This window comes from Astatotilapia calliptera, chromosome 17, assembly GCF_964374335.1.
Source record: "Astatotilapia calliptera chromosome 17, fAstCal68.1, whole genome shotgun sequence".
In the NCBI taxonomy this organism is placed as follows: Eukaryota; Metazoa; Chordata; class Actinopteri; order Cichliformes; family Cichlidae; genus Astatotilapia; species Astatotilapia calliptera.
The window spans coordinates 12,570,241-12,593,882 of NC_137438.1; the positions used below are offsets into that span (position 1 = coordinate 12,570,241).

At 40.4% G+C, this 23,642-nt stretch overlaps 1 protein-coding gene across 3 annotated transcripts in view; it reads left to right on the top strand.

The window, feature by feature from the left end:
* Window positions 1–23,642, top strand: part of LOC113008767 (carboxyl-terminal PDZ ligand of neuronal nitric oxide synthase protein-like) — a 233,425-nt gene that overhangs the window by 143,472 nt on the left and 66,311 nt on the right. For 2 of the 3 annotated variants that reach the window (XM_026146482.2, XM_026146483.2), the window contains exons 6-7: window positions 7,252–7,393; window positions 14,556–14,773. In XM_026146482.2, coding sequence (XP_026002267.2) covers window positions 7,252–7,393; window positions 14,556–14,773 — 360 coding nt within the window. The remainder of the gene's footprint in view (window positions 1–7,251; window positions 7,394–14,555; window positions 14,774–23,642) is intronic. The other variant, XM_026146485.2, reaches the window with a different exon arrangement.

Below are 23,642 nucleotides of genomic sequence, written 5' to 3' on the forward strand. Positions count from 1 at the left end.
ACCTGCAGTGCCAGAACTATGGTATAATTCATTCCTGTTCCCCCCCCCTAATTTCAATCAAAGTGTTTGAAGATCAGACTATGCTGTGCCCTGATCATTATAGTGATCAGAGAGCGTCTAATGCAAATCTTTAAAGGATACGCCAGTGAAATGATCTGTCTTATATGCTATAGAAGATTTGTATACACTGAGCAATGTCTGCGTAAGTTGTAGAAGGACGAGAGGAAACTGTCATCACAGAAGGAATAGGCATATGAAGAGAGAGATATGTGGCAATTCTTTAATCACAAGCAATTCCCTTGCTCACCACCCCCGCTCTTGTTTACCCTGCTCTTTCCTAGATTATATTATATTCCCATTTGCCCCTTATTTTTGCCTGTGCCAAGACTTGCAAGTGGACAGCCAAAGCACCGCTCAACCTCTGTGGGTAATTCAGGATAAATAATGCATCACACTTTTGGACAGACTTCATCTCGTCATCACTGAGGAAGAGCCAGCTCACCAGAGGCTTGATATGTAGAGAAGAAAGGGATAGAAAGGCAAAGATAAGGAAAAGATACACTTTTATTTAGTTGAACTGACAGAGAGGAAAAGTGATGGGGACAGAGTTGGAGACAAAAAAGAGGACTTGACAGAGATGGTGACAGATGTCCAACATAGGCAGCAGCAGCCTTTCCAGCAGGGTATCGAGGTTTTGCATTTGAGTGACAGATCTTTTAGTGATCCTGTCAGCTGCCACAATTGGAGATTAGCTAGAGAATTGGCTGAAGGCAAAAAATGTTCAGATAAAGTGCAAGTGTCTTCATAAAAAGTTAGTTAAAAAAGAAATTGTGTTAAAAGCAGCATTGAACATAGTGGTGTAACACTAAGGACATTCAAGGAATTTCTATATTAAGAGGACCTCAAAGGAACAGTTAGTTATGTCTTTTTTTAGTTAACTTCAATTTACTTCACTTCAGTTCAGTTCAAATAATGCCACATCACAGCAAGCATTTATATTGTAAAACCCCAAACACTAACAATCGAACTACCCAGAGATTAATAAAAATTTACGATTAAATGTAGAGCATTCTGTAAGCACAAAGATGGGCCTGAAAGCCAAAGACTCTGCTATCCGTTCTACTTTTAAATACCCTAGTAACCACAAGTAAACCAGCAATCTGAGAGTGAAGTGTCTCTCCAGTTAATATATGTTTACCCAACTAAAAATACTTGGTTCATGTTGCGATTGGCAGCATTGGTTGGACGTGTTAGCCTGAAAGCATGCTGTCATGTGTTGAAGACTTGGAGCTTGGTTCTGAGAATATAAAGTCATTGGGAAAGTGTTTACTGACAATTAGGATACTTTTCAGACCCAGAGGCTGCATCTATTGTTAATATGAAGTCTGTGGTTTGGTTCAGTTGCCATAGATAGTTGTATGGAAAGTCCAGTTAGACCAAGGGTGTCCAACTCCAGGCCTCAAGGGTTTTAGATATCACCCTGGGTCAAATTAGTTCATTACCAGGCCTCTGGAGAACTTCAAGACATGTTGAGGAGGTAATTTAGCCATTTAAATCAGCTGTGTTGGATCAAGGACACATCGAAAACCTGCAGGACACCGGCCCCTGAGGCCTGGAGTTGGACACCCCTGAGTATCAGATTTCTGAGTCTGGATCAGAAATCTGATCCAGACTCAAAAGACTGCAGTCTGGTTGAAAAGGTAAACAGCGTACAGTAATGCTATGAATGTGATGTTGGGAATAATTGGAAAATATGGTTGTGTATTTATGATATGCAACTTTTTGTTAACCCAGCTGGCTCTTAAAATGAACAAGGGCATTTTTTCTGGCATTGCCAATCTCAACGGTCATAACTAAGGGGCAAATTACATCAAAAAAATATTTAAAGACTTTGAACAAATGGCTAAAACTGTATTTGTTGAAAGGGACTTCGCATTTGGCACTTTTGACTTTGCAAGGTTTTACTTCTTTAAGATGTTGTCCCAGTTCAGTTTCAACAGAATAGCAACAGAGAGAATCTCCTCCACGTTAATCTCACTGTCTAAGCACTTAATTGTCCATAAGCACATTTGACCAGAAGAAGAAAAAGCTTTTTTTTCTGTTTTCCGGTCTCATAGGAGACCTTACCAAAGCAGCAATCAGTTATTTAAGCCCCCATGAAAAGGTTCAAGTTTTCTTTTGTCCCAGCGACTCTGAGAAGCGGGTCTATACTTTTATTACAATTAAACTTAACTACTGCAGCACATTGCACTCTACTCTCCCCCCAGAAGCTTTTAAAACAATTGCAGCTTACAAAGTACTTCTGGCAGACTGTAACTGGAGCAAGTAGAGTGCTCACATCACTGCTGTTTTAAAGTCCCTGAACTGGCTCCTGATGCCTTTGAGGATAGATATTTAAGATCCTGGGAATATGGATGTCTTCTTAAAGAAGCAATTAAACTGGTTGATATGCTGCAAAAAAGACACCTGACCTGTGTAGTGCCCTCAGTCTTTGCTGCTCACTCTAGCAAAGATGAAAGACTGAGATGGATTTGACTTTGCCAGTTTTGGCCCCAAAGTGCCTTAAAAAAATTCTCCTATTTATACATTTATTCTCCATAACCCTGAAACCTGAGTATCTCTGTTCCATTATAAATTATTATATCCATCCATCCATAAATTTTCTTCCGCTTATCCTCATCAGTGTTGCAGGAGGGGCTGGAGTCTATCCCGGCTGCCATAGAAAGGCCATGGTCAGGTGACAGATTTAGGACTTCTTCTTTTTTTATAAGTGTCTCATTGTTGTAATTTAGGTTGTTGAAAGGTTCTTTAAAAAGCTGTAGAGTTGATCCAGTATGCTGCAGAGAAAATATTCTTCCTGTTAAAAGGGTGTTTTTCCTTCCCATTGTCATCAAGTTCTTCCTAATAGGGGGTTGATTGACTGTTGAGGTTTTCTCTCCAGGACTTTTACCTAACAGTATAAACCATCTTGAGACAACAGTTGTTATATCAATGAAAGTGAATTGAAATTGAATTGGATTGTTGCTGCCTCTGCCCTTATTACTTCAGTATGGTATTATCATTGTTGAGCTCCCAGCGGCAGCCCATGTCCCAAGCATTTTTTTCAGCAGTTCAATGAGGTTAGCTCTTTTGTTTAATGGGAGCATTTAGTGGAACCAATTTGGGGTTTTGTTAGTAGGATTAAGAACGAGGAAGTCATCTTTCTGAGCCAGAAGCACAAAAAATGTGTTGAACTGTTGAGTCAATTACAAGAAAGGGGAATTGGAGAGGAGGAAAAAAAGGACTAAAATAATGAAAAAGTATAAAGCATTGTTTTCAATTGTGTGTTTTCCAACGCGTCGGTGTGTGAGGCAGGGGAGCCGAGCTTTGCTGTGTTCGCTGTGTACAATAACACCAGAATCTGCTCTCATCCCCGGTATGACTGCCTGTGGAACAAACATCTTCAAAGGGAAACACGATTGTTTACTGTCAGTCTGAGGACCAGCATGGGGTGAGAAGACATGAATGGGGTCCACAGAGAAGGAGGAGATGATGTGGGGGTGAGATAATGGAGGAGGAAATGAAGAAGATGGGAACGGCAGAGCGTGGAAAAACAGGACCACGGCTCCAAGGAGGAAAGATGAGTGAAGGATGCAAGAGTTGCTCCAAATGTGAGATGCCTGCAAGTGTATACTTAACATTTTTGAATAACATCATCTATCATTTTCAGAACAACTTTTTCCTTGTTTAAAAAAAGTGGAGTTTTGCCTTCAAGGGTCACTAGTTTTTTTCTTTCCTTTCTTAATGCCCATAGAGCGATGATGTCTCACGTTATTAACACTCGTCTCCAGAAAATTAGAAAAGAGAGGAAGCAGATGTCAGAATTGAATACATCTCTTTTAATTTGCATTTTTATCACTATAATCTTGAACATCAGCTACTTGTATTCATGACGCCTGGTTGGTTGATGACACTGTCACTGAATACCAATAAGGAAGATGTGTTAAGACAAACAAACACTAAATTATTTTATGAAGGTGGAGGGAAGCATTGCTTTAACAGCTAATCTGGCAAATACTCTTCAGAAGTTTTCTATATAGTACAAAACAACTACTCAACCTTTTACATTACAGTCTATGAATTTCTGTTTTTGAAGTATGGGTGCTATGTGGGTTGCACGCTCAGTCTCTGGGTGATCAGTTTACCAGTTAGTCACTGCAACTAGCGTGAATAAAAATCCTTAGGATTTCTTAAAATCTCATCATAGCAATATTTACCATTTAAGAGGTTGAAACTGTTAGTTCTTCAATTCTTTTTGGTTCTGAAGTTATTTAGTCATGTCACTGTGAGAATTCTTAGACAGCTCTGTTTTTCATCCCTCTACAAATTAGATCGTGCGGTGTTACTGTATTATTAAACTGTAGATATATAGTTTGATTAGATTTGATAGTTTATATATAAAATAACGCTGATTGAACTCCTGAAAGGACGATGAAGCAGAGGATGATTGAAATTGGAAATGGAAATAATTTGGCACAGATATTCTCGGTTGGAAACAAGCTCCTGCTTTACACAGATCATGGGATTTGACTACCTTAATTGCAACAACCTGTAGCATGCAATGTGGTGGTAGCAAAACCTCCAAATCTGAAGCCAGAAACCAGTGGCATGCTCCTCTGTGGTTGACGGAAATGCTACCCTAGCTAAAGGTTTAACTCTCCGGGGATCTTGACGCAACATGGAGCATGAGCTCAACTGGCGAATTGTACGTGGTCAGCTTAACCGTTGTGGTGAACCAGTCGGATTATGTGCCAACCGTCACTTATGGGCTTCACATATGGCCACAAAAATGAGGTCAATGATACAACCAAAATGAGCTTCCTCCGTAGGGTGGCTCGGTTTGATCTCAGAGGTGTGGAGAGGAGCTCGGGCATGCAGAGAGAGCACAGAGTGGGACGCCTGCTACTTAACACTTTAATAAACAAACTTAGGCAATGCTAAACCAAATGCTTATTTTGCACCTCAGTATTCTATTTGAGCTGACAGCAGGGTGTTTACTTGCACAGAGTGTATTTCTGATGTTCATTTTCATTGAAAGTTTGGCTTGAATTTTTATTTCTATGGTTTTAAAAGTGTTTTTTTGTTGTTGTTTTTTTGAGAGAGAGAGAGAGTTTTCAAATGGCTTTATGCTGTCAGTGACTTTTAGTGAGGTGACTGAGCACAACAAAGTGGAGGTTCATGGAGCTTTTATGCCAGCAAGGCAGCTTAGTCATCACGACTGTTGATTCTGTAAGGGTCAGAAGGTATGTGACACACTGGGAGGTCATAAATTCTTTCTGCTGGTTGTGCCACCTGATGGCTGGTCACTATGGTAACATCAGCACTAAATTAAACTGAAGCGAGTCGATTTAATTTAAAAAAAATGAATAATAAAATGTGCTGTAAGAAGACTGCAGACAAACATTACTACTGATACAGAAACACATCTGTGGGCTGAGGCCAAAGCCCAGGAGCTCAGTTGCTGTCAAAACCCACTAACTCATCAACTGTTTTCTGATCCCATACAGAGCTTGCACTAATGCTGTTAGCACTTACAGGACACAGCCTCAAACTAGTCCAGTGTTGACAAGCAGGGCAAGAAAGGATTTGGTCCTTCAGTCATGTGTGTATTGTGTTGTGGCTTTTAGGCCACGCTTCATCCATTTATACTCATTCAGCTGAGAATGAGTGCTTTACAATGAAATCTTTTCTGCCTTTACGCCTTTCTACTGTGAGGAGATAGAGCAGATGCCTGACAGGAGATAGAAAGCGTCTAAGTTGTTTTTGCCTGACCTGCCTTTTCAGAGCAGGGCCGAAGGAGGAAAAAGGAGGAGATGAGCAAAGGCACTAAAGTCGGTGTGCCTGCGGGTAAAGTGAAATCCAGTCAAAAGTAGAAATTCAGAGTTTGGAGTATTTTTTTTTAACAACAGGCTGCTATTTGTTTGAAATGCCTTAGAAGGAGGAAAAAGGAGAAATTTCTCAATGTGCTGAAATACAAACACCCCCACCACCCCACCAAACAAAAAAATAAAAGCAACAAAGAGCTGCATCTACAATACAATAATAATAATAACTAGAATTATTCAGAGAGTACAAAGTTCTGCCGAGGCGGCTCAGTCTCTGGGCAGTATTTACTTTTAAGGGAATAGTATAGTAGGAGTAACCTGTAAATAACTGAACATGAATAAGGTACATATATAATATTATATAATCTAATACTACCGTATATTGCTAATTAACTGGGCACCTCATTCTCTTTCCTTTTGCAATATTTTCTTTGAAGATAAACAATTTTTGGGGTCATCTTAAAAGAAATGCAGATGTGAAATCAAAAGTGAGGTCAGAGGTCATGTGACATGGTTTTTGGAGGCAAAAGAATCCCCCTATATTGTTCCCTGTATTCCTATTTATTAATGCAATAGCAGTAAGAAACATAGTTTTAAATAGCTTCTCACTTTGACCTTAGATCAGTCTATTAACCTAAAAGGAGAGGTCAGAGGTCAAATGTGATGTGATATTTTAAATCTTTATACAGTACTGTCTACATGTTGATAACACACACCACACTTGTAAGAATTATAGTTGCTTTTTGTCAGTTTTCCACCAATAAATCTTGAAGACCTCGGGCGATGTAAGCCACATTTCACTAGATTGTTAACATGACCTCAAGTTTACACCCTTGAAAAAAGTAATGAGAAATTATTCAGAAACTTTCCAGCTAGTGAGTACTATGTGTCATTTTTGTCTCATTTTTGTCATTTATGTCTAATTTTTCTTCTTCTTGACATAAAAAGTTTAAATGGAAACTTCAATCTTTACCTAAACCTTTATTATTATTTTTTTTTTTAAATTAAAGAAAATACAACATGTAACTGACGCATTTCTTTTTTAAAAACTGATATAGCTGGGCAAGAGTGATTCTGGGTCCAGTCGGAATCCAACACTGGGCTCAGTCTTATCTGGTAAAATCACCCTGGTGGCTCGTGATGGGGTTTGCATTGCCTTATACCCAGAAACATGTATTGGTTTCTGGGTAAACATCTGCAGAAACCCAGTCAGAGGAAGCCTAAGGAGAAAGATGCCACACTAGATGAAGTTGATTAGAAAATGCAACGCAGCAAAGAGTTTTTAATTTTTCTTTAAAACCAAATGTCAACACAAAAATGCAGCTGATAACACTCTGAGAATCACAGCTACATTTATTTGTCTTTCTTTGTCTCCTCACCCTCGCAGAGCCAGGCCATGCGTATCGTTCGGACAGTCGGGCAGGCGTTTGAAGTTTGTCACAAACTGAGTCTGCAGCACACGCAGCAGAACACAGATGGACAGGACGACCACCACAGCGACAAGAACAGCAATGACTCCTCCGTCACAGGTAGACACGAACACCATTCCATTTTTTATTCTATTAAAGCACTTCTGCTGTGGCCTCAAGTCTGTTAAAAAGTGCTTACTGCAAGTTCAGTTGTGCATACTGTGATCACTTTGGAGAATGGTGGAGCTGCAGAGGCACTAAAGACTGCAAGGTGAAAGTTGCGTGCGAGTTTTCAATTTGAATTGAACTCATTAAAAGACAAAAAAGTAGATGCGAGCTCACTGAGGAGAGGTCAGGAGCAAATGCAACGATTGATTGAGTGACGTTTTGTCTCAGGGTAATTCATTTGTTGTTTTACCTTCAGCAGGCGTTGTTAGTGAACGCTGACAGGCAAGTTCATACAGAGACAGTCTAAGATTGTTTTTCTGCGAGATGCCAGAAATGTTATTTTGCCATGTAAAGCGCCCACTTAGATAAAACGCACTGTGATTTTAAGACGAGTAAATACAGCTGTTTACGAGGTTTACTTTCAGATGAGAACTGCGCAGGGAGTGAGCGGATAGATAGACGTGTGTGGGTTGATGTAATGTAGTGCTTCAGAGGCATGTGCTGTGAAGGAGACTCGAGGCTTGTTTGGCTGTGGCAGTAAAAACATTGTCGGTGTGTCCAAAATTAAAAGCAGACCTTGAGAGCAGACTTTCTGGACCAACAAAGGGCACATTGCTGATAGAAACAGCCAGGCTTGTGCTGCCGATAGACTGATAGACCTTGTCTTTTTTTTAGACGCCCATAACAAAACATTGTTAAATTGAGTGCCTAAATTGTGGGTGGATTCAGTGCTGCTCTTTCATATTAGCTGGAGGTTGTCCAGGTGGCTGAGTGAATAAGACTCATACTTGCAATTTCCATCCTGTGTAATTTCCCCCTGCCTCGCTTATTTCCAATCACCTCTCTGCTTCTGCATTCATAGAAATGCAGAAATTATCCCCAAGATAATTTATGGTTACAGTTGATATGAACATCATTCAAAATGGCATGTTTATGCCTTTTTACTGCAAAAGCTTTTTTTTTTTTTCTGTTCCATCCTCATTATGCAGCAAGTCGCTCTTCACCTTTGTCTTTCCTCTCAAGAAAGATGTTCTCTGTTTGGATGCTGCACTGTTGCCATAACACTGTAGCATCCAAACAGACTGATGGCTGTTGGTTTTTGCCTGCTCTGCTCCTTGGTTCACCACCATGAGACTAATTTACGACATAACCAATTCATTATTTTTATCTTCTGATAAAATCTAAAGTGATGCCTCCTGTTTTAACATAAATCTGTTGTATAAACTAAATCCGATATAAATTTAGCAGCTATTCTCCTAAAGGTGGCCTCGTTGCCAGCCTCTGGTCTGTTTGTCCCCATCAGCATCAATGTGTAACATACGTGAAGTGGACTACAGTAGAGATATCAAGGTCCTTTGATGTCTAAAATAGAAGCCGTGCAACCACTGGCAACTGAGAATATTAAGAATAGTAACTGAGGGAATGTTGTAGAAGTTTGTTAGTGTCTTTCCGTAACAAAACGTAAAAGCAAAACTGGAAGACATGAAACTGATTTAAAATATTAATATAATACAATTATAATTATAAAATAAGTATTTACTAATAGTCCATAAGCACAAATCTGTGTGTAACCTACGCGTATGAACATTCATCATCATCATCATTCATCAGCCATTTATAATATTTGTATCTGAATTTGTTTGTACAAACAAATTTAAGTGTCTCTGACCATATGGACAAGCAAATGAAGTATTATTATCCTTATTATTGTTATTAATGCTAAAAATTACAGTTGAATTTTAAATTATAAAAGAATTATTACATTTGATATAAAGAAAACAGAAGATTCAATTGAAAGGTGTAGGCTTTTAATTTGAACCTGTGTTCTTTGTCGTCTCTTAAATTATCGTATCTTTCATTAAAAATGACATATCGTTGCTGGATGCAACAGGCTAATGTCGTCGCATTATTCCAGTCTGCCCTGAGTTTCTGATCTCTTTTGATGTCCAAATTTATTTCCTTTATTTGAGCCACGGTGGGTGTCTCAGAGGAAACCATATTAAAAACTTCTATAATTTCAGCTAGTTCAGTTTTATTTATACAGCGCCAAATCACAAAAGCAGTCGCTTCAAGGTGGTTTATTTTGTAAGGTAGACCCCACAATAATACACGCAGAGAAAGACCCAACAATCATATGACCCCCTATGAGCAAGCACTTTGGTGACAGTGGGAAGGAAAAACTCCCTTTTAACAGGAAGAAACCTCCGGCAGAAACAGGCTCAGGGAGGGGCGACGATCTGCCACGAACGGTTGGGGTGAGAGAAGGAAAACAAGATGAAAGACATGCTGTGGAAGAGAGACGGAGATTAATTACAAGTAATGAGTCAATGCAAAGAGGTCTATTAACACATAGTAAATGAGAAAGGAGCCTTTGGACATAACTGTTTTCATTTCTTCAGCTGGACTTTCTGCTGCTTTCTTGCCTTAGAAGTACAGTAGCGTCACCGCTTTCTCTGTTCACCTGGAGGCATTTCCTTAGAAAGAGAAATGTGGGTGGAAGAGTATGGTGATTATACGAGACTGTTGCTTCAGAACTGTTCTCGTTTATTAACAAATGTAGGAACAAAATAGGCCGGTCACATTTCATTAATTGGACAGTAGTATAGCATACGTGTTTATTTTTACACTGTGTAAGAATGTACATATTAGTACATGAAGACCATTGGGTTTATACCATATTAGTTGTGTTTGGGCTCATTGTCATGCTGAAAAATGGAGATGTTGCCAATCATTGAGTTGATACCCAGGTTATCGGCTTTTCTAACTTGTCTAACGTTGTGTTGTCAGTTTCAGTTTTAACCTTGAGATAGGAAAGAGTCTCGGGAAGAACCAGTGAGAGTCCATTAGCACTTGTTCTATCAGATTGTAATCCTAAAAAGTATGTTTTTAATGCCCTAAGCAAAATGGGAAAGAAGTGTCATCAGTTCCATTGTGGAAGTCCTAAAAGTAAAGCAAAATCTGAAGGGCTGTCAGCACATTCCCCAGTGCCCACAAACACCTACACACTTCGCATAGTCATGTGTCCTCAGACTGCACTAACAGGTTGTACTGGAGACGCACTGCACATACACAGCTGTAGATGTGCTGTAGATGAGATTCCTGCCTGTATTGTGCCCAAACTGGAAAGAAGGAGAATGGTATGCTAGAGCGAATATCATGGATGAGTCAACACAGAGAAACGGCACAACAACACTGGTGGGCTGAGCTACTTTTATCCGTTGCCTGATGTCTGGACGGCTTGGGTTGTGTGGCAGCCCGGGGACACGTGGCTCTCAGTGGGGTCCTGAGAGGACAAGACAAGGAGTCATCAAATGCAGCTCTTTTACACCATTGTTCCAGATCTTACAGCGGCCAGCTGCTGGTCGTCCTCCCTGCCCTGATCTACACCGGGCAGGGATATGTTATTTGCAGATTCCCCTCCAGCCCTCCAAAGACGAACTCGTTTTCACATGCTGATGAGCCCGGAGATCACCCACACGCTCTAACTGTGCATCGCACACACATTGTAAAGAGGACCTCACATGCATACAAGGAGAGGTCTGTACACACGCACTCACTGTCACGGTGTGTTAAATAACACAAGCGCCGTCACGCACAGCCAATGTGCTTATCTGAAGAACTAATTATCATGGCAATGAGAGGAGAGGGGAGGAAAAAAAGGGGGAGATAGTGTGCTGGAGGAAGGCATGTCTAGTTGAGATGAGGAAGAGGAAATGATGTTAGAGGGGAAAATAAACTCAGGAGGAGGATGAAAGGAAGAAGAAAGACCAAATGTAGATTAGAAAAGAGGAGAGGGGATGGAGAACTGGGATGAACAGCAGGGAGTCACAAGAAGGAAGAAAAGGAAGAGAAGAAAGTGTGCGGCAATGTTTCTGTACTGTTTCAGAGGAGTTGTCCAACCCAGACTGAGTAATATAAACAACAAAGAACTTTGTAAAGTCAGCTTCCAACCTTGGAACTGGATCTAACGAAGCCCACTGAATGATAACAAATGCCAGTGTCATTACAGTTCAATTTAGCATAAGTTATAACAGAGCCACAGGCGTGAATATCCATTCAGCAGTAACTAGATAGTCAGTGAATGCTAAGTGTGCTGGGTAAAAAGCCCACGGGCTATATGATAACTTTTTTAGCTACAGTTTAAAAGCACACAAAACAAAAACTGTTTATTTGAGCAAGTTATTTTGATTCAGTCAGTGTGATTTTTGACTATTTTATTCATGGAGTGACAAAAAGCAACACAACTGCACCTGCTTCCAGTTCATTTATACCTGTTTAACCCTTTTTTCAACTAAGAAACAGTAAAAGCTCAAAGTAATTTTGGTCATTTTAACAGTGAATTGAAGCGCTAGTGATTCCACAGTTTTCTTCCCCTTCTCTTTCAATTCACACTCACTTATAGAGTAATGAACCACTGCTGCTGCTGCTACTTTGGTTTTAAAAGATTTAGAATATTCCAGTAGCTTAAACAAGGTAAATTACTGAATCTGATTACATTTTTATAACCCCCCCGTTCCCTGTACTAATCAGAAAAATATTCACTGCATATAAGTTTCCATGCAGATGAGTCTAATTAATGGTTGCCCACAGTGTTGTCTCCAGGCTTCCCTCAGCGTTTTGGAGACAAAGAAGGGTTCAGTTCCCCCTTCCCTCAGGTCAACCCTGCCCTTCCCTTACTTGCACTTCTGCCGAGGCACTGGAGGCCTCTGCCACCTGGGCCTCTTGTCACCACCGTCTGCACCCACAGTGGACATGGGTGGGCACTGAGGCTGAAGGCAGCTGGCGGCTGACTTTCTTATATGAGCCGTGGTTTGAGCCTAAAGCTTAATTTGGACTTCTGCAGTGAATCTGTGTAGAGCCTGCAGTGTAACATGCACAGGTGGCTAATTTTACATATCACTTTTCATTTGAATTATAAACTTCGGGGAAATCTACTTTGCTAAACCTTTATAATAATAATAATAATGGATACTTTATTGATCCCCATGGGGAAATTACTTGTTTTTCTCTGCATTTGACCCATTCACTCAGTGAAGCAGTGGGCAGCCCACTAAGCAGGCGCCCGGGGAGCAGTGTGTAGGGACGGTACCTTGCTCAGGGGTACCTCAGGGTAGCCGTTAAGTGGATTCGAACCGCCGACCTTCCGATCATGGGGCGACCACTTTACCTACTGAGCTATCCCTGCCCCAAGTGCTTGAAATAATAGTTATGCCATATTCATCATACCAGGGTCACACATTCCAAGAGGAAGTGTTGCTGTATGTAATCATTTATCCAAGACGTATAACGCTTGCTCTCTTTAGTCATTTGTAAATGGCTCCCACCCAGGCCCATGTATGCACCATTTCTCAATTTGCAACAGTCTCCCCGCAAAGGAGCTTAGCTCTTTTCTTCTCTCAGTGTAATTAACAATAACAAAGTCATCTGGAAAGAGTTGAGGCTGAACTGGGAAGCAAAGACAACAGGGGGAAATTATGTCAGTAGCAGAGAGCACGGGTAAACACCGGGCAGCAGAGCTTTGCCAGTTGAGTAGAAAGGGTGAGTATTACGAGGTGTAATGGAGGAAAAGGTGAGAGTAGTACTGGCAGCAGGTTTTGAATGGTAAGTATTGGAGATGACAAGCTGTGCTCCTTCCAAACTATTGGAGAGGAGGTTTGAGTGGAGGGGGAGGAGAGGATTAATAGCTGGGTGCACAAGAGGGGAAAACGAGCTGAGAGAAGTGACACCCTGTGTGGTCTTCTGCTGCTGGAGCCCATCTGCTTTAATGTTTGATTCAGACATGCATTCTTCTGCATACCAGGAACATACAGTGCAGATTTTATCCTGTCACTGAATCGAATTGAATTGAATAGACTGGTTGCAACGAGCTCGGAAAGAACTTGATACTTCCTTTTCACACCATTCTTTGTAACCCTAGAGATTGTTGTGTGAGAAAATCCCAGTAGATCGCCACTTTCTGAAATACTCAGACCAGTACCATCAACCATAACACATTTTCTTTCCCATTCTGATGCTCTGTTTTAACCTCAGCAAGTCATCTAGACCATGCCTACATACCTAAATGCATTGAGTTGCTGCCATGTGATTGGATGATTTGATATTTGTGTTAACGAGCAGGTGAATAGATGAAAGTGAGTGTATTTCCACTATATATTCTTATATTCATGCTTATTCGCTTTATTTCGTGATAGCCAGTGGTGGGCAGATGGATTTGCCAGCTGATATAGTTTTGCCAGTGAAGGGAGTGCAGCCCCTATGCCAGTCAAGTGTATTTTTAACAGCTAGAAAACAAATGCAATTTTGTTTTGTGGGCAGTTTTCAAGTGCAGTGCAGTTGTGCAGTTTTATGGAATAAAATATGGAAACACAGGCTTTCCTTGGTTACAAGGTTCACATTGAATTGGGTGAAGACATTCCAGGTACTGGGAGGAAGTGTTTCAGTGACTGTGACAAAGTTCTACAGAGGAAATATCTGAAGGCAGGAGGAATCTCATAACTGAGAAATCATTGCTGGCAAATATCAAGTTAAATCAACATATTTCTGCTTTTTTAATTGACTTTAATGGTACTTTTTAAAAATGTCTTTCAGTGCATCGATCTCTCATAAACTGTGGCAGCTTTCAACAGTGTTTTTACTAAATTAACATGTTTGGATTGCTGGAACTATTAACAGCAACAAAAGTAGTCTTTACCAAATAAAAGGAAAATGGATATCTCCATTAAAATTTTGATTAAAAGCGATGGGGCCACAAGCAGAAGAGTGGGAGGGCTGGCTGTGAACAGCAGCTGTTTTGATTTTGTGTCACAGGAAGCAATTTTGTTGATCATCACAGTTAATATCTGCTTTGTAAAAACTCAGAGACCACCACTGATTTCTGTATTGGAAATAAATTAACAGCAACAGGAACACTAAATGGAAGCCAGAGTGTGCTCCCAACAGTACATTTATTTTAAATTGACATTAAATTTGACATCTGTGTGGCAATAAAAAAAAATTGTCAACTATTTAGCATACTGTGGCTGTGTGGAAACTTTTCTCTTAAACGCTTTTATGTTTGTCCACCCATGTGTGTGTGCGTACATGCTCACGCCTACATGTGTGTGTGTGTGTGCAGGTGTGCGTGCTTATCCACCTGTGTGTGTATGTACTTTCCTGGGCTCAGTTCGGGAGCTAACAGGTGCAGAGAAGACGGCGACCGTCGCTGAAGAGACCGACATTGATGCCGAGGAGGTGAGCCAGGCGCTAGCAGCAGAGGATCTGAACCTCAACAGAGGAGTGACTGACCTGGACGCCACAGCCAAGACAACAGATGTGAACCTCTCAGAAAACAAGGTAGGCAAACACTGTGTGTACAGATAGGCAATGTGGTTGCCAAGGTTCATGTATGTTCTCTGTATGTGTGGCAGCAGCTTGGCATTACAGTTGGCAAATGGACAGGCCTTTAGCGCTTTTCTAGTCACTTTATTCTCTAAATTTGAAGCACTTTATCTACTGCACATCCGTGTCTGTTTTGGAATCAACAATTAATCTCACACATGTACGAGGTGGCAGGAAGGCTCTTTTACAAAAGATCCCAAACAGAAAAGCCCAACGTGACCAGGAGAGTCAAACTAGTTATGGTAAAGTTGCAGAGCAATTAGTGGTTGGAGACCACATCAGTACCAAGATTATTGCCACTGTACTGCATGCAATGAACTCACACTCTTGTTGTTTCAAAGACAGGGACAAAGGCCACAACCACATGCAAACAGCTGCCATCTTCAAAGCAACTTTGGTGCATCAAAGCAGTGATAAATGACACAGTCAGTCTGCTATTAGTTTGTGATCGAATGTGGTCAAGTTACAATTACATGCAATCTGTTTGTGATAATGCAGCACTTGACTTTTACAAATCTGTTGCCATCTACGTACAAAGAAAGACGCTCACTTTGCTTTATAAAAAATATACGAAGTTGCCAACCAGTTGATTCAAGTCGCTGATTGCAAAGTGATGAGTTGCAGACGAGTAGTTTGGCACACTCTGATTGATTGTAAAGTGTTGGCAATCTGTGTTTGCAAATTAGACAGCAGTTATTTTGCAAACCTTTAGCAATTCTGAGAGTAGCTGCAGGACTATCTGTGTCGGGCCACGACTGCATGGAGGCAGGTCGCTTTCAGCTAGGTGCTAACTGTGTTACTACGTGACGATCAAAAGTGGTCGAGGGTGTCGTACACTCAGTCATTTAGCCACCACAGCTGCTTGAAATCAGTTGTCAAATGTGAAAATATTCAATGCACTCAACTGCCAACCTCCATTTTTTTTCATAGATCTAGGACGGTTGCTGTCCTGCTTTTATTCTAATGTTCCAATATTCAAACTGAGCCATCAGCAGAAACCAAATGGACACTTTAAGTTGTAAAATATATATTTTTTAAATGTAAGTAGTTTTTTTTATGCCTTGCTTTATGAAACATGACCTTTGCCCCTATGTCAGCGTTCCCCAACCTTTTTTGCGCCACGGACCGGTTTATGTTTAGATTTAGACTTTATACAGATTTCTCGAAGGCTTTCTTTAATGTAAGATTTACTTGAGAAATCATAAAGTTTTCATTTTCATTTGAAGATAAATGCATGTAGTAAACTCCACTAAAATCAATGTTACACCAGCTCTGTGCTTGTGTATGGCATGACTGTTAAGAAAGTAGCTCCCACTACTTGGTTTCTTTCAGGAGCTGTTAGCAGTGTGTTGGCAACTGAGCGCAAAGATGGCCAGTTCACGTCTTTGCATGGCCTTGTAGTATTAGAGATTTGATACTGCTCAGTCAGACCATCTGCTCTCTGGCCTGTGAAAACTCACCACTAGCATCTATCTATAACCAGAGAAAGGCTGTCTGGCCTGTCGGAAGGTGTGAGAGCATGGTTGTTTGGCCTGCTGGCAGAGCAGCATAGTAACTGTTTTTTACTGGATTTACAGTTGTATGCAGGGGTGTAATTGTGTTTTTGATAGAGGAGGCAGTGGGAGGGAAACTCTACGTGATGAGGGCAGAGATGGGGTGCAGGGTGATGTTTATTATGCTACTGTTTGGCTCAAGACCTAGGGCTCCATATCAAGTTGGCAACAGCGGTGCATTGTAATAATTTTATTACGTTTTTATTATTTATAGCTTCCCATAGCCTGGCTTTGCTCAGTAGTGAGTGGACAAGTATAGCAGAAAAGCCTGGACTGCTTTTATTTGTTACTTTCTATATTCATTCTTTTGAACCTGTAAAACATTGTCACAGTTACAGATAAGTCATACAGAAGTCAATCCTAACTTTAAGCTATAGTGGGGTTTTTTTTGTATAACTTTATCAGTCTCTCACATCTTTGTGGAGGAATTTGGGTCCATACTTCTTGACAGCATTGCTACAGTTCCTTGGTAGTTGTGGGCATTTAGTGTTGCACAGCTCCATTAGTGTCCCACGTTACAGTCAGATTGGAGTTTGGACTTTTACTGGGCTCTTGCAACATCTCAATTCTTGAATTCTTCAGTGATTCTGTTGCATTTTCCTTTTGCATGATTCAACTTTAGCCAAGTTTTAGCTGTTGGACAATACTTTGGTATACAGAGTTTGCGGTGAGCTAAACAAGTGCAAGGTGTCCAGATCCTGTGGCTGCAAAACAAGCCCAAACTATCACCCCTCTGCAACTCTGTTTGACTGCTGGTAGGACTGTGCTGATGTCATGCATTTAGCTTTTCTTAAATGTGGTGCTGACGGTTAAGACAAGATAAGATAAGATAACCTTTATTAGTCCCACGTGTGTGAAATTTGTTTTGTTACAGCAGTGGACAGTGCAAGTTGCATAGAAAAATTAGAGAAAAAACACTGGAATAATATATCTATGAGATACTGTACACAATAGAATAGAATAAAATAAAATAAAATACTATATACAATCGAATAAAATAGAATACAAATGTTATATACAATTGAGTATAATACAACGATGCCAGAAAAGAGTATTGCACTTAGTGTTATTGCACATGTGTGGATGTGTGTGTTTGATCAGTTGAAGTCTTTGTTGTGGAGTCTGACAGCAATGGGGAGGAAAGACCTGCAAAATCTCTCCGTCCCACACCGTGGGTGCCGCAGCCTGCCACTGAAGGAGCTGCTCAGTGCTTTCAGAGTCTCCTGCATGGGGTGGGAGATGTTGTCCAACAGGGATGACAGCTTAGCCACCATTCTCCTGTCACTCACCACCTCCACTGGATCCAGAGGGCATCCTAGAACAGAGCTGGCCCTTCTGATCAGTCTGTTCTCTTCCTGTCTCCGGCAGAGATGTTGCCGCCCCAGCAGACCACACCGTAAAAGATGGCTGAGGCCACCACAGAGTCATAGAAGGTCTTCAGAACTGGGCCCTTCACTCTAAAAGACCTGAATTTAGGGCCAAACATCTCCAGTTTGGTTTTCTTTGTCCAAAGGGCATTCTTAAAGAAGTCTTGTGGTTTGTTAAGATGCAATTTTGGAAACCTGAGTTGTGCTGCCATCGTCTTTTTTAGAGAGAAGACTTGTTCAGTCTTTTGTGTTGTACTGGGACTAAAATGCCAACTGAGGCTTATAGAGTCTGTAATGTAGCTGTTGGGTTTGTTGCAGTTTCTCTGATCTCAGAGTGAACTTGCTGGCACATACACTACTGACGTGTACCTGACATTAAAGTATATAAAGTACATTAAACTCCTTCTGTAGAGGTGCTCACACAGACAGATGTGCAGTTAATAAAGTACATTTGAATAGCAGCACCTGGCAGCTACCTACTTGCTTAAATTCTTATAGAAGGAGTCAAAGTATACTTTCTCCTTTTTCACAGGACAACGTAGAGCTCTGTGGAGATGTTCGTTTTTACTTTTGCTGTGCTGTAGGACTTTGTGCATACCACTGACATGCATACCCTGGCAAAACAGCAGCATTTAACACCCTGGGAAGGAGAACAGGCTCTCCAGACAGGCTACTGTTTTCGCCTTTCTGTAAGCTTTATTCAGGCTAGTGTTCATTTTCTAAAAAGAATGTTAATAAGAGTCATGAACAGACTGCTGTTGTCTAGCCTGAATAAAACAATGCACCAAGATTTATTACTGAGTGCTCTTGAGTGAAAGGCTGTGGCCTGAAGAGTTGCCAGTTTTTGGGACAAAGTTGCAACATTTGCCAAACATTTCTGCTACTTAGCAAATTAAAGAGTTGCATTATTTATTCCCTCTGATGCTCAGACGGTCATATTCACCCCGACTGATTTGGAGTATAGTTTTTGTTTATATATCTTTTTAATTTCTTGATGGTCTTTTTTTCATCAGATCTCATAAAACGCTCAGGGCTGTGCTTAACTCCGGGTAACCAGGCTGTTCCTTATTCATCTTCAGTCAATGCTAAATAGTGAAACAGATGAGCTCCTAGGCAACACTCCAGGCCAGCGTTAAGTAAACGTCTCATCAAGACCCACACAAGAGTGTTATGTCACCTCAGGCTTCAGGCGCACCGAAACATACCTGTTAACACACCACGTGAAGAGATGCCAGATGCTAAATCAGAGTTATAAAACCAAGCTATTCATCTGGTTAACAGTCCTTGGGTCCCATTAACGTTAGTTATGAGACCCTTCATTACAGCTCCTGATTGAAAGCAACATGGCGTGAAATCACTGAAACAACGAGCTCTCGGCAGTGACCTCTATTCTCAGGTCACTGGAGGGAGCGAATGTCTGTGTGCGTGACACATTATATATATATATATATATATATATATATATATATATATATATATATATATATATATATATATATATATATATATATATGCATTTTTTCTGACACATGACACATGTGTGCGCGTGTGTGTGTCTCTGTGTGTGCGTGTCCCTGAGGAAAGGGATTTGATTCACTACAGGGTTTCTTTGGAAGCTCATGAAAGGGAAAGCAGTCTGCAAGTGTTAAAGTTCATTCTCTTCCTGTCAGCTCCCATTAGACTGACAAATCCCTCGGCTGCCTGTGTTCAAATGATCCCAGAAGACTCGGAGAGCACGCATCAATCCTACCTTAGGCTTTCGGTCCATGGGGTTGAGTCAGGACGTCTTCATTTAAAGGGCTTGCCTCAGGGATCACAAAAAGTATTAATCCAAGGCAAATTACAAAGTCACTGGGTGCAATGGAGAGACAAAAGTGTGCTTTACATATTTCTGGCTCCTCTTGTGTTTTTGGTGAGAGGTAAATGCTTATCTAATGGATCAGTCAAGTAGAGTAAAAATAGGACACCACTCTCCTTGTGACTACAAAATCTCAGGGGTTTCCTGGTGATGTCATTGAATTTTCTTTTTGCTGTAGGAGACCGATTACAAGTATTTGTGGTGTCCTCTGTTCGCCCAGAGGTTAAGTGTGCAAAACCACTTTCAAACAGCAGGTGATTCCACAGGTCATTGGGTGGAAAACTACCAGCATCCAAGCTCTCATGGTGCATCTCGTACTGGCTGCGATCACTCTTATACCAATTAAAAGTGAAGTTGCCGAGCCCATTTGTTCAGTAGTTTTCATAAGAGTTCCACCAGTGAATGAATAAAACGTACGTTTACATTGACGAGCTTTAAAGTGTGACTTTAAAACAAATGCACTGATAGAGGTTTTGCATCTGGCCTACTTTCAGATGCTGTCAGGTAGGTGTAAATGCTTTATGAGAGTAATGCTATAGACATCACTCCACTGACAAATCACTTTCTGTCCTCTCCTTTTTTCCGCTGTCCTTCATGACTTTTTTTATTTTGTTTTAAGCTCTAATATGGCCTAACGTTGTTGAATCATTAGACAGGCTTCCCACTCACAAGCTATGGTGCCCAGTGGGTGAGAGGCAGAGTCTGTGTTTAGTTGGATGTGATTTTATTTTCCTTGATCTGAAGTCACTAAAATCAGTTAAAAGTTGAATGTGCTGATTGTTTGGGTTTTTTTTCCTCCTATATTTCCCTTGTTATCAGCTTTACAGTTATTACAGTCTGGCTTTGGGATCACAACAAATAAAAGAAAGACACGAGGGAATAACCAAAATTAAGTTTAATTTAGCAGCAATACGTTTTTCTTTTATCAAATGCAACAAAAATTCAGGCTTGGAAATGAGAGTGGCAGAAAAGCAATCTGCCTGGTGAACTCAAATCCAACTATATAAAAAATCAAAACTCAAATAGAAAAGAAAATTGTGTCAGAAGAGTGAGCTGCTACAAGGAGGAGGCAGGTTTTATAGATCCTAGACACAGTGGCCAGCTGCCTCCACTTTCTTGATTAATTCCAGCTCGAGCCAACCAGGAACCGTGGAAAATCTCATGGCCTAAACACAGGAGACTAAATACCAACATATCAATCCAGTATTTGTTTAGATCATACTTTCTTTTTTAATTGAGGAAAATTAGAAGCAATAATACGCATCGAGACACTTTATATTATAAGGTAAAGACCCTACAGCAATAGATCCAAATCCAACAATCAGGCAACCCTCTATGAGCAAGCGTTTGGCAACAGTGGGGAGGAAAATCTCCCTTTTAACAGGAATAAACCTCCAGCAGAAACAGGCTTAGGGAGGGGCGGCCATCTGCTGCAATTGATTGGAGTTAAAGGAGGGAGGCAAAAGACACACTGAGAAAATGCAGAGTGGTGTATAAGGCATAGAGAGTGAAAAGAGGTGAGTGAAGCCCTCAACAGCCTAGACCTATTGCCACATAACTAATGGAGCATTCAGGGTTGCCTGATTCAGCCCTAAATTTAAACTTTATCAATAAATAAATATACAAACCGTTGTAAGGAGAATAAACTTTCCCAAAATAATTGAAAAATCAACATTAGGGAAAATGTTTATACAGAGCTTTGCTTGACTTTTGGCAATATTAACCCTTTAAAGCCGGTCGGAGCGGACACGCTCCATTTTGCGTAAGTATTTTTAAATCCCGGTAGCACTGCAACCACGTAAGCTAGCGCAATAATTTTTTTTGCATATGAAACCGGAGGAGTTGTACTTACATCTTATGCCATCAGCTTGTCCTAGGTCACAGTTTCCTTCCACATATAGCTTTGCAAAAACTGCATAAAAAGCGGTTGCAGCAACAAAAACATAATATTCCAGAAACACGCTTCGCCGATCCGATCAGCTGTTTGTAACACTTCCTACGTCCATCAGCGTGAACTGCCGCATGTCCGCCATGACCTGCCCGAAACCGGAAGTGACGTCATTTTGCGGAAATGTAGTTTTATTACGATCGGGGCCTTATGAGCCTACACTTGTGTTTTTAAAAGTTATGTTTGAATTTATGACTTTCTGTGTCGTTTCTGGGATGCTTAAGACTCATATTGCACTGCTGGAAATAGTTTATTTTGATGCATATGCTGTTATTTTGCAAATTTGCACTATAATATTTATTTTCGTTTTTCCTGCAATATATAAAAATTGGTGCATTTCAAAAATAAAACTATGAAGACACTTAAAATAAATTTACTGTGGTGGGAAACTAGTTTGTGCAACTTTTTTTGTATTTACAGTTTTGAGGGATAAGCCTCTTAAATTTCTCTAACTAGAAATATATGTTAAAAAAACAAAAACGATTTTCAATTTTTTTGTAGTTTGTTGCACTTTTTTGCAATTTATGTAATTACTATGCACCTAATGCAGACATATTATTAAAGTTTGGGCTATAATGGTTGTATTGATGTATATCAACTTGAAATGCTCCCAAAAATGGCTCCACAGCATGTAAAAATATAATATAAGCTCTGGCGGACTTGGTTCTATGGTAGGTCTTAAAGGGTTAATATCCCTCAAGTATGCAGTCTGCACTTCCTGGAGTGAAAAACCAGCGTAGGGATAAAAGATGCAACACTGCGCAAAAGTCTTAAGCCACCACTCAGTTATTTATGTATTCAAGGAACCAGAGTGTTTTGTCATTTTTCATTCATTGCGATTTATTAATTTATACGAACAAAGTGATTCCCACGGAGCTAGTAGCTAACAACCTGCCATATCTGGGCATGGTGTGCAGTGTGACCTTTAAAAATTTAAGGAAACTGGGTGAGTGACATCCATGATCTGTGTCAAGAAGTGAACAGTCATAGGAGCTACTGTTCACTGAAGACTTATAAGAAATGGTCTGTGTTGGAAGTATTGCTGTCAAGAAGTCATCATTAACAGAAACTGCAAGAAAAGCTGCACAGCTGAGGTATGCCACGTTATACAAGAACCGGACTGAAAATCAGTGGTAACAGGTGTGTCAGCAGCCCTCTGTAAAAGGCTGGAGGCTCTGTCATGGTTTGCATTTCAGCCGGCGGTGATGGGGACTTTATCAAACTTAATGGGATTATGATTGCAGACAAATACTGTCAAAATTGATTTAATTTTCAAGCAGTACCATCTGGAAAATGTCTGACTGACAACACATTCACTTTTTCATATGACAAGGATCTCAAAGACACGGCAAAAAAACATACGTAGATGATAGAAAACGGACAGTTAATTTCATGAGTTATGGATTGGCCTCCCTAGAGTTCAGACCTCAGTGTTATTGAAGTAGTGAGGGGTTCATCCTGAAAGAGAGCAAAACAAAAGGCCACCAAGATCGGAATAAGCACTGAAGCTTCTCTGGGCTACTAGTATAGTTTTAATTTTACAGCCTGGTTCAATCGCTTTCCTCAAAATGATAATGAACTTTCTAGCATCGTGATACTTTCCTTTAACTTCTTGTAGCATGCTTCTGACACACGTGTTTGTGTTTATTCTTCTTGTTTTTCCTGTCAGTTGCATCTTTCAGAAATGGTGTTGTTCTGGGTTTTTTTTAGATACATAAGTACTTGTTTAATTTATGGTTCAATATATAAATGAGTAGTTAAGCAGCTGCAACTGAGAATTTGAACATCTTCCCTGAGTGTGAAAGCTTAGGTAGTCAAGTGTGACTCTAAAGACCATAAATTCTGTTTTCACACGTGTGATTACTCGCCTGGCTTCAGGACAAGAGGGTGATGATGTTGATGATGACATAAAGAGTTGTAGAAAGCAGGGAAGAGGTGTGAGTAGCAAGTGCTGTTAACCTTGAAAGAGTCTATTCTCTTTCAGGAAGTTACAGCTTTAGCACCACTGTTACATATATTAAATCATAGCACTGTTAGTCTATTTCATGAAACAATTTTAATCCTGTTACCATGGCCTAAAAAAAAGAAACATTCATGT